The 14000-nt window shown below is 42.4% G+C and overlaps 1 protein-coding gene across 3 annotated transcripts; it reads left to right on the plus strand.

Moving 5' to 3' along the window:
• The first annotated feature begins 216 nt into the window (after positions 1-216).
• On the plus strand, positions 217-11097 carry LOC127323341 (uncharacterized). 3 transcript variants are annotated; one of them, XR_011748183.1, is made up of 4 exons: positions 217-504; positions 608-842; positions 9850-9903; positions 10884-11097. XR_011748183.1 is itself a non-coding variant. In XM_071823258.1 (3 exons), exons 1-3 carry the CDS (start codon positions 4494-4496, stop codon positions 10901-10903), a joined length of 420 nt encoding a protein of 139 aa, XP_071679359.1. In that variant the 5' UTR covers positions 3750-4493; the 3' UTR covers positions 10904-11097. The 3 variants fall into 3 exon arrangements, 1 of the variants encoding a protein (XP_071679359.1); XR_011748184.1 differs by lacking the exons at positions 217-504; positions 608-842 and adding exons at positions 8613-8901; positions 9005-9239; XM_071823258.1 differs by lacking the exons at positions 217-504; positions 608-842 and adding an exon at positions 3750-4839.
• Positions 11098-14000: the final 2903 nt, after the last annotated feature.

Consider the following 14000-nt stretch of genomic DNA (forward strand, 5'->3'; position numbering starts at 1 on the left):
CCAGATAGTGTACTGGGTTTCTTTACAAATTTTTACAAATTTATTTCAGTAAAATCAGAATTCAAATCAAATTATACAAAAGAAATAAACTAGAAATAGAAGAAGAAAAAAAGGCCGGCCGGCCGGACCAGCCGAACGCGCGCGCGTGCGGGCCAAGCGGCCAAGGCCAGCAACAGCGTGGCAGGCAGCACGACCACGTTGCTTCTCTTTTCCTTTCTAGCTCTTTTCTCTTCTTTCCTGCTGACAGCTAGGCCCCACGCCTATCATCTTCTATCTCCACGAATCAGTCTGTTCGTATACGGGACGAACTCTGCCTGCGGAACTGTCCACGAAAATCTCCGATTTCGGCTCAGATTTTAACCCCTTTGCCACGAAATTTTGCCTATAAATACCCCATATACTCCTCAATATATTGACCCCAAAAGCCCCAATTTTTGCGCCGCCAGGCTGCGCAAATTTCTCGCCGGAGATCCGATCTACAGCCACCATTGTTGGAGCTCGGAGGTTGATATCGCCGACGAATCCGACCATCTCTGCCCCTCCCTTTTGTTCTAAGTTCTTCCCCTCTCGGTACAACGTCGTTCTCACACTTTTTCCCCATCTGCAGAGCACTGGGACGCCGGTAATTCCTCGCCGGAGTTTTCGCCGGAGTTCACCATCGCCCGGAGCTCCATTCGCCCGTAGCTGCCACCCGAGAGAGAGGAACACGACGGAAAAGACACCACTGTGACCGCTGTTGTCCGCTGCATCTCGACGTCCACTTCGCCGCCGCCAAAAACCGTCGGAACCGTCGCCAAGTTCATCGTCTGAGCCGCCGTCGCCACCGTCATCCATTGATTCCGGTGAGCTCCCAGATTCAATCTGGACAGTCTATTCTTCTTCTAATCCGACGACCCAAAAGTGTGATCCGCGTGAAAGGGTATCAGCGAATCAGATCGCGCCACGTGTCGCTGTTTTAATGTCAAATAGAAATTTTCGTACGTAAAAGTCAGGTTATATGCTAATCTTGTAAAAATCATAACTATTGTTCCGTAACTCGAAAAATTGCATACAATATACCGTTGGATTCATAAAATTGAGAGGAACACAGCAGTGCTGTTACTTTGTACTTTTCGGAAATTTATAGATTTTCAAATTTAAAACTAGTGTTTATAGTATTTTTGATATATTATAACCTTGGTAAATGCTTTTAAATAAATTCCAACGCCAAATGAAAGATAATGAAATTGTCTCTGTAGCAGTATGCCTATTTTGGATTTTCGAAAATTATTTCATACATAAACCACTGTTGCATTAACTATCTTAAGTGGAGATCCTCTTTGAATAAATAAATTGTTTTTAATGTACCATAGGAATCGAAATTTGTTTCCAGAGCATGCATGCATAATTTCATTGTCTAATTCCTCTGTTTGTAATGCCTTGTGATTTATTAAGTATTGTTTGCTTGCGTTAGATTGCCGGAGTGCAACGATTATGATTACAACGATTGTCTGAACAACACCCAAGGCAAGTGTCACACACCGTTCTGTCCTATTATTTCTCTATGCACTTGGTAGTTATTTTCAGTAGCTATGTATGTGTAGGACTTGTTTTTAAATATATATATTGCTATGCAAAAACCTATCTAGGATAGCCATATGTTTCATGACATAATTCTTGTCGCCATCGTATTGTAGAATGCTTAGCCCTGCCATCTTAGATGCGTGGATTGGGAATCACGATGTGATTTGTTCCGTTGGAAATATTGTTTTGATGTAATAAAACAACCTAAGATAATGAATCATCTGGGTGGAAGTGGTTTGCTTGGTTTTTGTTGAGTGGTTACAGGAGCCATGCCTATGGCGGTCGCGTGTATCACACTTGTGGTTGGCCACCAGAAACAAAAGAGATTTGACAGGTTTGTTTTAGTAGCTTCCAGTACAACCACATGTCATATGGGCTCTGTCTCGACTAATTAAGTTATAGGACCATGGCGATCGTGTATCGTGAGGTAGTGAATTGTAGGTTGGGTATGATCCGAAGCGTGGTTCATGGTTCTATTTCCCAAAGGTCTCGTCTTAGCTTTCACCCGACCATTTGAGCAAATTGAGCATCATGGTAAAAGGGGCTGGCTAGGTCATGTGGGCAAAGTGTATATCCTCTCGAGAGTGTCAAACTAAGTACTTAGCCGTGTCCCCGGTTATGGACAATATGAGCAACTAGAGTCTGGAACTGTTTGGATTATCTCATCATTCCAATTTCTTAAATAAAACTTGATGGGTAACATGGGTTGACTTGTGATGATAGTTAGTGAGTTTTGAAGAAAATAAAATTGTTTCCAAAGTAGGAGAAATAAAGATTGCTTTTCTGCAAATGTGCCTAAACTCCACCTGCCAAATATGCACGTAGTTAGGCGCCATTTATATATCCACCAAAAGTGACATTTGCCAATACAATTCCAAATGTATTGACCCTGCGTGGCTGCAACGTTTTATGTTGCAGTTTACTCTGAGGACGAGTAAGGTATCGATATTAGGTCGCGAGCTTCCACTCAACATGTTCGCCTGTGGCGTGATGGAGCTCTTTGAATTTATTTGTTTTCCGCTTTGAACTCTGTTATTTGGAGCTAGCCATGAGCTATGCAAGTTGTAATAAATATATTATGGATCATACGTTGTAATAAGTGACGCATTTGCTATTCTGTTTATTCATCGAACTGTGTGTGCTAGCGAGTCGATCCAGGGACTAGCACATTATGCACAGAGATTCAATTCTTACCGGGTTGAATCGCTTCAGATGGTATCAGAGCATTGTGTTGACTGTAGGTTCGTGACCTTAGAAAATGGAGTAGATTAGGAAGACCATAGGAACTGAAAACCTATTTAAGTTTGTCTTATACCTTCCCGCTCTTCATTTCTCGTAATTCTTTATCTATCATTTTCTCACTCTCCTCTATTCAAAATAGTAGATGTTCATTACCCACTTTAGTCATGAGTCAAACCTCTGTTGAATTAATTAATTGAGAATGTGAACATGATGATGAGGATGGTGATGAAATCAAAGTTGGTGCAAACATCGAAGAAGAAGATGAACAAGATTACTCCGAGGAGGTGATCTAAATTATGTCTCATGATGAGGAAGACCTTCCGGAGGAGGACACTCCACCAGCAATGAACACTCGCCCGAAGAAGCGGCGCACGTTCATGAAGGCCTCGGTCTACGCCAACCTCTTCAAAGTTTAACTAGGATTTGCCACCATTAGTTCTTCGTTAGGAAATCGATATTTGTGATAGCTAGGATATTGACCATATCGTCTTGTGGTATGGCCAAAGTGTTGCTTAGGATCTGTTATTCTTTGATCTTCAAATTGTTAGGAATTTTCGTGAGAATTTATAATATTAAAGGTGTTTTTCATAAAGTATTGAATTGAAGAAGTGCAGTTTTCTGGATGTTGCTGTTTACCACGCAATTTTTCATGCTTTACTGGTAACTCTAAAAATCACGAAAAAATCAGGTTACGTGTGGAATTCGTTCATGTACATGCACAAAAATTGGCTAATTTTTCTGACGTATTTAAGTGCCTCTGTAAAATACGTTTTCACAGTAGTAAATTCTGGACAGATTATGTCTTTGTTATAGGGATGTCTTGTTTGATTGTTTTGTGATATGTTTGGTGTGATTGCTTGCTGCCATGTTTGTGCTTAGTATGGGTAGTCTTTTCCCTGTAGTTCTATCTATCTAAAACTCATCTATGCTACCCAAACAGATGCCGCCTCGACGTGAACGCACCGGCAACAACGACAACAACAACACTGAAATGCAGCAGATGTTGGCAGCACAGACACAGTTGATGCAAGTGATGACTCAGTTCATGGCGAACAACAACCAGAACCAGAACAACAATAATAACAACAATCCACCTCCACAAGTGGACATGCTCACCAGGTTTCTGAGGTTGAGGCCTGCCAAGTTCTCTAGTGCACCCGAGCCAATGATAGCTCTCGATTGGCTGCGTTCTGTGAGTAAGGATCTGGTAACTGTGGGATGTACGGATGAGGAGAAGGTGAGATTTGCTGCTCACTTGCTTGAAGGACCCGCAGCCTCTTGGTGGGACAATTTCCAGATAACCCATCCTATTGATGGCATCACATGGGAGATGTTCCAAGAGGGTTTTCGCACAGCTCATGTTTCATCTGGAGTTATGAGCCTGAAGAGGAGAGAGTTCCGTAACCTGCGACAGAACTACCGCACAGTGTCTGACTACATAGAGGATTTCAGCAATTTGGCACGCTATGCGCCAGAAGATGTGGATACCGATGCGAAGAGGAAGGAGAGATTTCTGGATGGCTTGAATGATGAGCTTGCTATTCAACTATCAGTGGTGCATGTTCCTGATTTCCAGACACTGATGGACAAGGCTAGAATCCTTGAGGGAAAGAAAAAGCAAGCTGAGAACCGCAAGAGGAAGAACAACAACTACAACTCGGGGTCACAACAGAGAACACGCACATTCCATGATGGGAATGGCAATTCTGGGTACCACAGGCATGGTAGCAATGGACATATATAACGACCATGGAGGAAATGGCCGCCACCATAATGGCCACAAGAGTCACAGCCACCACAACTCTGGGAGAGGGAATAGCCACAACCATGGAGGCAACAATGGCAGGAACAATAATAGCTTCGCCAGGAAAGATCTGAGCCTGGTGGAGTGCTTCAAGTGCCACAAGAAGGGGCACTATTCAAATGAGTGCCCGGAGAAGAAGGAGGAAAATGCAAAGCCAAACCCATTCCAGAAGGGACATGTTAACCATGTCAATGTGGAGGAAGTTTATGAGGAACCAGACGCCGTTATTGGTACGTTTCTGCTCAATAATTTTTCAGCACTCGTACTGTTTGATACTGGTGCATCGCATTCATTCATATCAAGGGTATTTGTGGATAGAAATAAGATACCCACTGAGAGCATTAGAACACCAATAAAAATTAGCTCACCTGGGGGAGAGATGATAGCAACCTTTGGGTGTCGCCGGTTAACCCTAGAGATTGGAGCACATAGTTTTCCCACTAGCCTAATTGTTTTGGAGTCACAAGGCCTAGATGTAATCCTAGGTATGGATTGGATGACTGAATATGAAGCTGTTATAGAATGTGCTAAAAGATCAATAATGCTTACAACCCCGGAGAAGAAACGCATCCGTTTCAAATCAACCTTTGAACTTAGAGGGACCAAGATTAATTCTCTTAAGGGGGTTAGCATAGAGGATGTTCTTATAGTGAGAGAGTACCCGGATGTGTTTCCAGAGGAATTGCCAGAATGCCACGATAGAGAAGTGGAGTTTCTCATCGAATTAATGCACAGGCTGGACCTATAGCTAAGAGGCCGTATAAGATGGATGTAGAGGAATTAAAGGAACTTAAGAAACAGCTTAGGGAGCAACTGCAAAAGGGTTTTATCCGGCCTAGTTCATCATCTTGGGGAGCGCCTGTTTTATTTGTGGAGAAGAAGGATTCTACTAAGAGACTAGTTATGGATTTTCGCTCTCTCAATGGGGTGACAATTAAGAATAAGTACCCGCTGCCCAATATCAATGACTTGTTTGACCAATTGAAAGGAGCAAAGGTGTTCTCTAAGATCGATCTTCGATCGGGTTATTTCCAATTGAAGATTCGAGAGCAAGATATACCTAAGACTGCGTTCACTACTAGGTATGGTTTATATGAGTATACAGTTATGCCATTTGGACTAACAAATGCTCCAGCATATTTTATGACTATGATGAACAAGGTATTCATGGAGTATTTGGATAAATTCGTAGTTGTGTTCATTGATGATATATTGATATATTCCAAAGATGATGCTGAGCATGAGAAGCATTTGCGTTTGATCATGGAGAAGCTTAGGGAACACAAACTGTATGCCAAATTCAGCAAATGTGAGTTCTGGTTGAATAAAGTTGGATTTCTTGGACATATTATTTCAGCAGAAGGAGTCGCAGTGGATCCAAGTAAGGTATCATCCGTGACTGAATGGGAGACACCTAAAAATGTAGGGGATATCCGAAGTTTCTTAGGACTTGCAGGATATTATCGGAGATTCATAGAGAACTTTTCCAAAATTGCTAGACCAATGACTGAATTATTGAAGAAGGAGAAGAAGTTCATTTGGACCGACGCTTGTGAAGCCAGCTTTCAGGAATTGAAGCAACACCTTGTAAGTGCACCTGTTCTGTGTTTGCCTGATATCCAGAAGGATTTCCAAGTTTATTGTGATGCCTCTCGTCAAGGACTTGGTAGCGTATTGATGCAAGATGGGAGAGTAGTATCATATGCCTCACGCCAACTTAAGCATCATGAAAAGAATTATCCTACCCATGACTTAGAGCTAGCATCAGTCGTGCACGCACTCAAGGTGTGGAGACATTATCTGATGGGGAAGCATTGTGATGTGTACACCGACCATAAAAGCACAAGTATATATTCACTCAGAAGGATCTGAATATGAGACAAAGGAGATGGTTGGAACTCATAAAGGATTATGATATGAATTTGCAATACCACCCAGGAAAAGCTAATGTTGTAGCTGATGCACTTAGCCGTAAGGTTTATGTGAATGGTATAACCTCAGGGGAGATACCTTTGGATTTGTGTGAACAATTCAAGGATCTCAGACTGGAAATAGTGCCACAGGGCTATTTGGCATCTATGGAAGTGATGTCCACTCTGCTAGACAGGATCAGAAAAGCTCAGAAAGAAGACAGAGAGATGGAGGAAATAAAAGGGAACATGAGCAAGGGTAAGGCGAAGGGTTTTCGCTTGGACGAACAAGGAACTCTATGGTTTGAGAAGCGTTTATGTGTGCCCAATGACCCTGAGATTAGGAAGCTGATACTCCAGGAAGCTCATGATTCTCCGTATTCTATTCATCCAGGTAATACTAAGATGTACATGGATTTGCGAGACAGATTTTGGTGGTCCAATATGAAGAGAGAAATTGCAGAGTATATTGCCCTATGTGATGTGTGTAGTAGAGTAAAAGTTGAACATCAGAAACCAGCAGGATTGCTACAACCACTGCCCATACCTGATTGGAAGTGGGACAAGATTGGAATGGATTTCATCACGGGATTACCCAAGACCAGATCCGGGTATGATTCAATTTGGGTTGTTGTTGATCATTTGACCAAAGTAGCTCACTTCATACCCGTGAAGACCACATACACAAGTGCCAAATTAGCCAAGATTTATATGAGCAAGATTGTCTGTTCGCATGGAGTTCCGAAGGGAATTGTTTCTGATAGAGGTACTCAATTCACTTCTCACTTTTGGCGTCAATTGCATGAATCATTGGGTACTAGATTGGAGTTTAGTACAGCTTTTCACCCACAGACTGATGGGCAGACCGAAAGAGTAAACCAAATATTAGAGGACATGTTGAGAGCCTGTGCTCTAGATTATGGATCTAGTTGGGATGAGAATCTACCATATGCCGAGTTCTCCTACAACAATAGCTATCAATCTAGCATTGAGATGGCTCCATTCGAAGCACTGTATGGCAGGAAGTGTACAACACCGCTGTTATGGGATGGAGTTGGAGAGCGCAGTTTATTTGGACCCGACTTGATCAAGGAAGCTGAAGAGAAGGTTCGACTTATTCGTGACAGGCTGAAAGTAGCACAATCAAGACAGAAGAGTTATGCGGATTCTAAGCGTAGAGAGGTGACATATGAGATAGGAGATAGAGCGTACCTTAGAGTTTCACCGCTACGCGGAGTTAAGAGGTTTGGTATTAAGGGTAAGCTGGCACCGCGATTCATTGGACCCTATAAAATCCTTGCTCGCAAGGGAGAGGTAGCTTATGAGTTAGAATTGCCTGAGGCGTTAGCAGCAGTACATAATGTGTTCCATGTGTCCCAATTAAAGAAGTGTCACCCAGAGATGGCGGATACGCCCCTAAGAGATACAGTTCCGTTGGATGAGGTTCAACTAGAAAGTGATCTCACGTATGAGGAGAAACCTATCAAGATTCTGGACACAAATGGAAAGGTTTACTCGCACAAAGACAATCAGATTTTGCAAAGTTCAGTGGAGTCATCATTCCGAGGAGGAAGCCACTTGGGAACGAGAGGAAGATCTTCGAGAAGACCACCCACACCTATTTGCTAGCCACTCCGAATCTCGAGGGCGAGATTCATCTTAAGGGGGTTAGGTTTGTAACATCCCAAAATTCATGCATTTTCAAATTCATGCATTGCATCATAGCACCATGCCAAAGTTTCAGTTTTGATAAAGTTTAATCGTTTTTCTTGCACAAAAACCAAATTCTATTCTATTCTGCTAATAGTCTATTAGCTCAAACGCATAAACTATATACGTTTATGCGACTTGTCGGACCGGAACGGTGCTCCATATTGTCCAGATAGTGTACTGGGTTTCTTTACAAATTTTTACAAATTTATTTCAGTAAAATCAGAATTCAAATCAAATTATACAAAAGAAATAAACTAGAAATAGAAGAAGAAAAAAAGGCCGGCCGGCCGGACCAGCCGAACGCGCGCGCGTGCGGGCCAAGCGGCCAAGGCCAGCAACAGCGTGGCAGGCAGCACGACCACGTTGCTTCTCTTTTCCTTTCTAGCTCTTTTCTCTTCTTTCCTGCTGACAGCTAGGCCCCACGCCTATCATCTTCTATCTCCACGAATCAGTCTGTTCGTATACGGGACGAACTCTGCCTGCGGAACTGTCCACGAAAATCTCCGATTTCGGCTCAGATTTTAACCCCTTTGCCACGAAATTTTGCCTATAAATACCCCATATACTCCTCAATATATTGACCCCAAAAGCCCCAATTTTTGCGCCGCCAGGCTGCGCAAATTTCTCGCCGGAGATCCGATCTACAGCCACCATTGTTGGAGCTCGGAGGTTGATATCGCCGACGAATCCGACCATCTCTGCCCCTCCCTTTTGTTCTAAGTTCTTCCCCTCTCGGTACAACGTCGTTCTCACACTTTTTCCCCATCTGCAGAGCACTGGGACGCCGGTAATTCCTCGCCGGAGTTTTCGCCGGAGTTCACCATCGCCCGGAGCTCCATTCGCCCGTAGCTGCCACCCGAGAGAGAGGAACACGACGGAAAAGACACCACTGTGACCGCTGTTGTCCGCTGCATCTCGACGTCCACTTCGCCGCCGCCAAAAACCGTCGGAACCGTCGCCAAGTTCATCGTCTGAGCCGCCGTCGCCACCGTCATTCATTGATTCCGGTGAGCTCCCAGATTCAATCTGGACAGTCTATTCTTCTTCTAATCCGACGACCCAAAAGTGTGATCCGCGTGAAAGGGTATCAGCGAATCAGATCGCGCCACGTGTCGCTGTTTTAATGTCAAATAGAAATTTTCGTACGTAAAAGACAGGGGATATGCTAATCTTGTAAAAATCATAACTATTGTTCCGTAACTCGAAAAATTGCATACAATATACCGTTGGATTCATAAAATTGAGAGGAACACAGCAGTGCTGTTACTTTGTACTTTTCGGAAATTTATAGATTTTCAAATTTAAAACTAGTGTTTATAGTATTTTTGATATATTATAACCTTGGTAAATGCTTTTAAATAAATTCCAACGCCAAATGAAAGATAATGAAATTGTCTCTGTAGCAGTATGCCTATTTTGGATTTTCGAAAATTATTTCATACATAAACCACTGTTGCATTAACTATCTTAAGTGGAGATCCTACTGAATAAATAAATTGTTTTTAATGTACCATAGGAATCGAAATTTGTTTCCAGAGCATGCATGCATAATTTCATTGTCTAATTCCTCTGTTTGTAATGCCTTGTGATTTATTAAGTATTGTTTGCTTGCGTTAGATTGCCCGGAGTGCAACGATTGCGACTGCAACGATTGTCTGAACAACACCCAAGGCAAGTGTCACACACCGTTCTGTCCTATTATTTCTCTATGCACTTGGTAGTTATTTTCAGTAGCTATGTATGTGTAGGACTTGTTTTTAAATATATATATTGCTATGCAAAAACCTATCTAGGATAGCCATATGTTTCATGACATAATTCTTGTCGCCATCGTATTGTAGAATGCTTAGCCCTGCCATCTTAGATGCGTGGATTGGGAATCACGATGTGATTTGTTCCGTTGGAAATATTGTTTTGATGTAATAAAACAACCTAAGATAATGAATCATCTGGGTGGAAGTGGTTTGCTTGGTTTTTGTTGAGTGGTTACACCGGAGCCATGCCTATGGCGGTCGCGTGTATCACACTTGTGGTTGGCCACCCAGAAACAAAGAGATTTGACAGGTTTCTGTTTTAGTAGCTTCCAGTACAACCACATGTCATATGGGCTCTGTCTCGACTAATTAAGTTATAGGACCATGGCCAGTCGTGTATCAGCAGGTAGTGAATTGTAGGTTGGGTATGATCCGAAGCGTGGTTAATGGTTCTATTTCCCAAAGGTCTCGTCTTAGCTTTCACCCGACCATTTGAGCAAATTGAGCATCATGGTAAAAGGGGCTGGCTAGGTCATGTGGGCAAAGTGTACATCCTCTCGAGAGTGTCAAACTAAGTACTTAGCCGTGTCCCCGGTTATGGACAATATGAGCAACTAGAGTCTGGAACTGTTTGGATTATCTCATCATTCCAATTTCTTAAATAAAACTTGATGGGTAACATGGGTTGACTTGTGATGATAGTTAGTGAGTTTTGAAGAAAATAAAATTGTTTCCAAAGTAGGAGAAATAAAGATTGCTTTTCTGCAAATGTGCCTAAACTCCACCTGCCAAATATGCACGTAGTTAGGCGCCATTTATATATCCACCAAAAGTGACATTTGCCAATACAATTCCAAATGTATTGACCCTGCGTGGCTGCAACGTTTTATGTTGCAGGTTACTCTGAGGACGAGTAAGGTATCGATATTAGGTCGCGAGCTTCCACTCAACATGTTCGCCTGTGGCGTGATGGAGCTCTTTGAATTTATTTGTTTTCCGCTTTGAACTCTGTTATTTGGAGCTAGCCATGAGCTATGCAAGTTGTAATAAATATATTATGGATCATACGTTGTAATAAGTGACGCATTTGCTATTCTGTTTATTCATCGAACTGTGTGTGCTAGCGAGTCGATCCAGGGACTAGCACATTATGCACAGAGATTCAATTCTTACCGGGTTGAATCGCTTCAGATATGGACTGAAACAAATTTAGTATCAAGATCTATGAAGATAGATTGAAACACATAATAAGTTTAAGTCAAAGTACATAGAATGGATATTGAAGTAGTTCAATATAGAAATATTAAGAAAATGTTCTTGTCATGTGAAGGTTTAACAAGACTTGAGTGTATCTGACACTCGATGAGTAAAAACACATGAGTGATTTTAGATCATGAATAATATGTACATAATCAGATATCTTGTGTTCTAAAAAGTTAGGAGCATATACCAGAATGATTCATGTGATGATCATTGAAAAACAGTAAGAATATTCTTGAGTACTTAAGAAGAACCAAGAATATACATATATAGTTTTTGTATGAAGAAATGACAAAAAAATCGCTGTAAAGTGTTGCACCGATATTTGTTTTGTCACATATGAAAATAAAATTTCAATTTCAAATTAGACTAAGTGTTGTTTAAAAGGTAGCACAATGAGCTAGAAGTTGTCTATACTAGATTTAGAAGAGTTCTAAATATTGTGACGAATTCTACAAAAGAAGGCAGAGTATGTCATTGTTTTGACAATGACAAAGGATGTTAAGTCAAGAGGTTCTTTTAGAACTTGGTGTAGTTCCGACAGAGTCAGAACTTTGAAGCTATATTGTGTGTGATAATATTAGTGACATATTTCAGACCGCGGAATTAAGGTTCCACCAGAAGACCAAACATATTTAATGCCGACTCATTTGGAAATGAGTGATGCGTTGAGACGCAAATGAAAAACAAAATACATACGGTTCTGAGCATGTCAGATCCGTTGACTAAAACTTCTCCCGTGAGCAAAACATGATAAAGCACCGGAAGGCCAAGGTGTTATATCTTTACAAATATAAACTAGATTATTGACTCTACTGCAAGTGGGAGACTGTTGGAGATATGCCCAAGAGGCAATAATAAAATGGTTATTATAATATCTTTGAGTTTATGATAATGTTTACATACCATGCTATAATTGTATTAACCGAAACATTGATACATGTGTGTTATGTGAACAACAAGGAGTCCCTAGTAAGCCTCTTGTATAACTAGCTTGTTGATTAATAGATGATCATCGTTTCATGATCATGAACATTGGATGTTATTAATAACAAGGTTATGTCATTATGTGAATGATATAATGGACACACCCAATTAAACGTAGCATAAGATCACGTCATTAAGTTATTTGCTATAAGCTTTCAATACATAGTTACCTAGTCCTTATGACCATGAGATCATATAAATCACTTATACCGGAAGGTACTTTGATTACATCAAACGCCACTGCGTAAATGGGTGGTTATAAAGGTGGGATTAAGTATCCGGAAAGTATGAATTGAGGCATATGGATCAACAGTGGGATTTGTCCATCCCAATGACGGATAGATATACTCTGGGCCCTCTCGGTGGAATGTCGTCTAAAGTCTTGCAAGCATATGAATGAGTTCATAAGAGACCACATACCATGGTACGAGTAAAGAGTACTTGTCAGGAGACGAGGTTGAACAAGGTATTGAGTGATACCGATGATCAAACCTCGGACAAGTAAAATATCGCGTGACAAAGGGAATTGGTATCGTATGTGAATGGTTCATTCGATCACTAAAGTCATCGATGAATATGTGGGAGCCATTATGGATCTCCAGATCCCGCTATTGGTTATTGGTCGGAGTGAGTACTCAACCATGTCCGCATAGTTCACGAACCGTAGGGTGACACACTTAAAGTTGGATGTTGAAATGGTAGAACTTGAATATGGAATGGAGTTCGAATATTTGTTCGGAGTCCCAGATGAGATCCCGGACATCACGAGGAGTTCTGGAATGGTCCGGAGAATAAGATTCCTATATAGGAAGTCATTTTATGAGATTTAAAATGATCCGGAAGGTTCTATGGAAGGTTCTAGAAGGTTCTAGAAAAGTCCGGAAGAAACCACTATGGAAGGCGGAGTCCGGGAGGGACTCCACCTCCATGGCCGGCCAACCCTAGAGGGGGAGGAGTCCCAAGTGGACTCCCCCTATGGGGGCCGGCCACCCCCCCACATGGAAGGGGGGAATCCCACCCCAAGTGGGATTCCCACCTTGGGTAGGTTTCCCTATCACATGGAAGGTTTTGGGTTCGGGTCTTATTCGGAGACTTGTAGTCCAACACTTGGGGCTTCCACCTATATAATGAGGGGCCAAGGGGAGGGGGCCGGCCACCCCAAGAACCACCAAGGTGGCCGCACCCCTAGTGGTCGGTGCCCCCCTCTCCCAAACCCTAGCGGCCCTCTCTCCTCCACCACATCCCGCACGCTTAGCGAAGCTCCGCCGGATTTCTCCACCACCACCGACACCACGCCGTCGTTCTGTCGGATTCAAGAGGAGCTACTACTTCCGCTGCCCGCTGGAATGGTAGGTGGACGTCGTCTTCATCAACAACCGAACATGTGACCGAGTACGGAGGTGTTGCCCGTTCGTGGCGCCGTGATCAAGATCTTCTACGCGCTTTTGCAAGCGGCAAGTGAACATCTACCGCAGCAACAAGAGCCTCATCTTGTAGGCTTTGGAATCTCTTCAAGGGTGAGACTCGATAATCCCCTCGTTGCTACCGTCTTCTAGATTGCATCTTGGCTTGGATTGCGTGTTCGCGGTAGGAAATTTTTTGTTTTCTATGCAACGTTATCCTACAGTGGTATCAGAGCCGTGTCTATGCATAGATGGTTGCACGAGTAGAACACAATGGTTTTGTGGGCGTTGATGCTCTCGTTGTCTTTAGTTTGAGTACTTTGCATCTTTGTGGCATAGTGGGATGAAGCGGCCCGGACTAACT

This window comes from Lolium perenne, chromosome 1 (genome assembly GCF_019359855.2).
Source record: "Lolium perenne isolate Kyuss_39 chromosome 1, Kyuss_2.0, whole genome shotgun sequence".
NCBI lineage: Eukaryota > Viridiplantae > Streptophyta > Magnoliopsida > Poales > Poaceae > Lolium > Lolium perenne.

Bases quoted from the DNA above. Each gene is read 5' to 3' on its own strand.
- LOC127323341 (XM_071823258.1), top strand. From the start codon at position 4,494: ATGATGGGAATGGCAATTCTGGGTACCACAGGCATGGTAGCAATGGAC. The intron at 4,840-9,849 runs GTACGTTTCTGC...TGCTTGCGTTAG, and splicing joins GGAACCAGACGCCGTTATTG to ATTGCCCGGAGTGCAACGAT. The intron at 9,904-10,883 runs GCAAGTGTCACA...TTTATGTTGCAG, and splicing joins TTGTCTGAACAACACCCAAG to GTTACTCTGAGGACGAGTAA.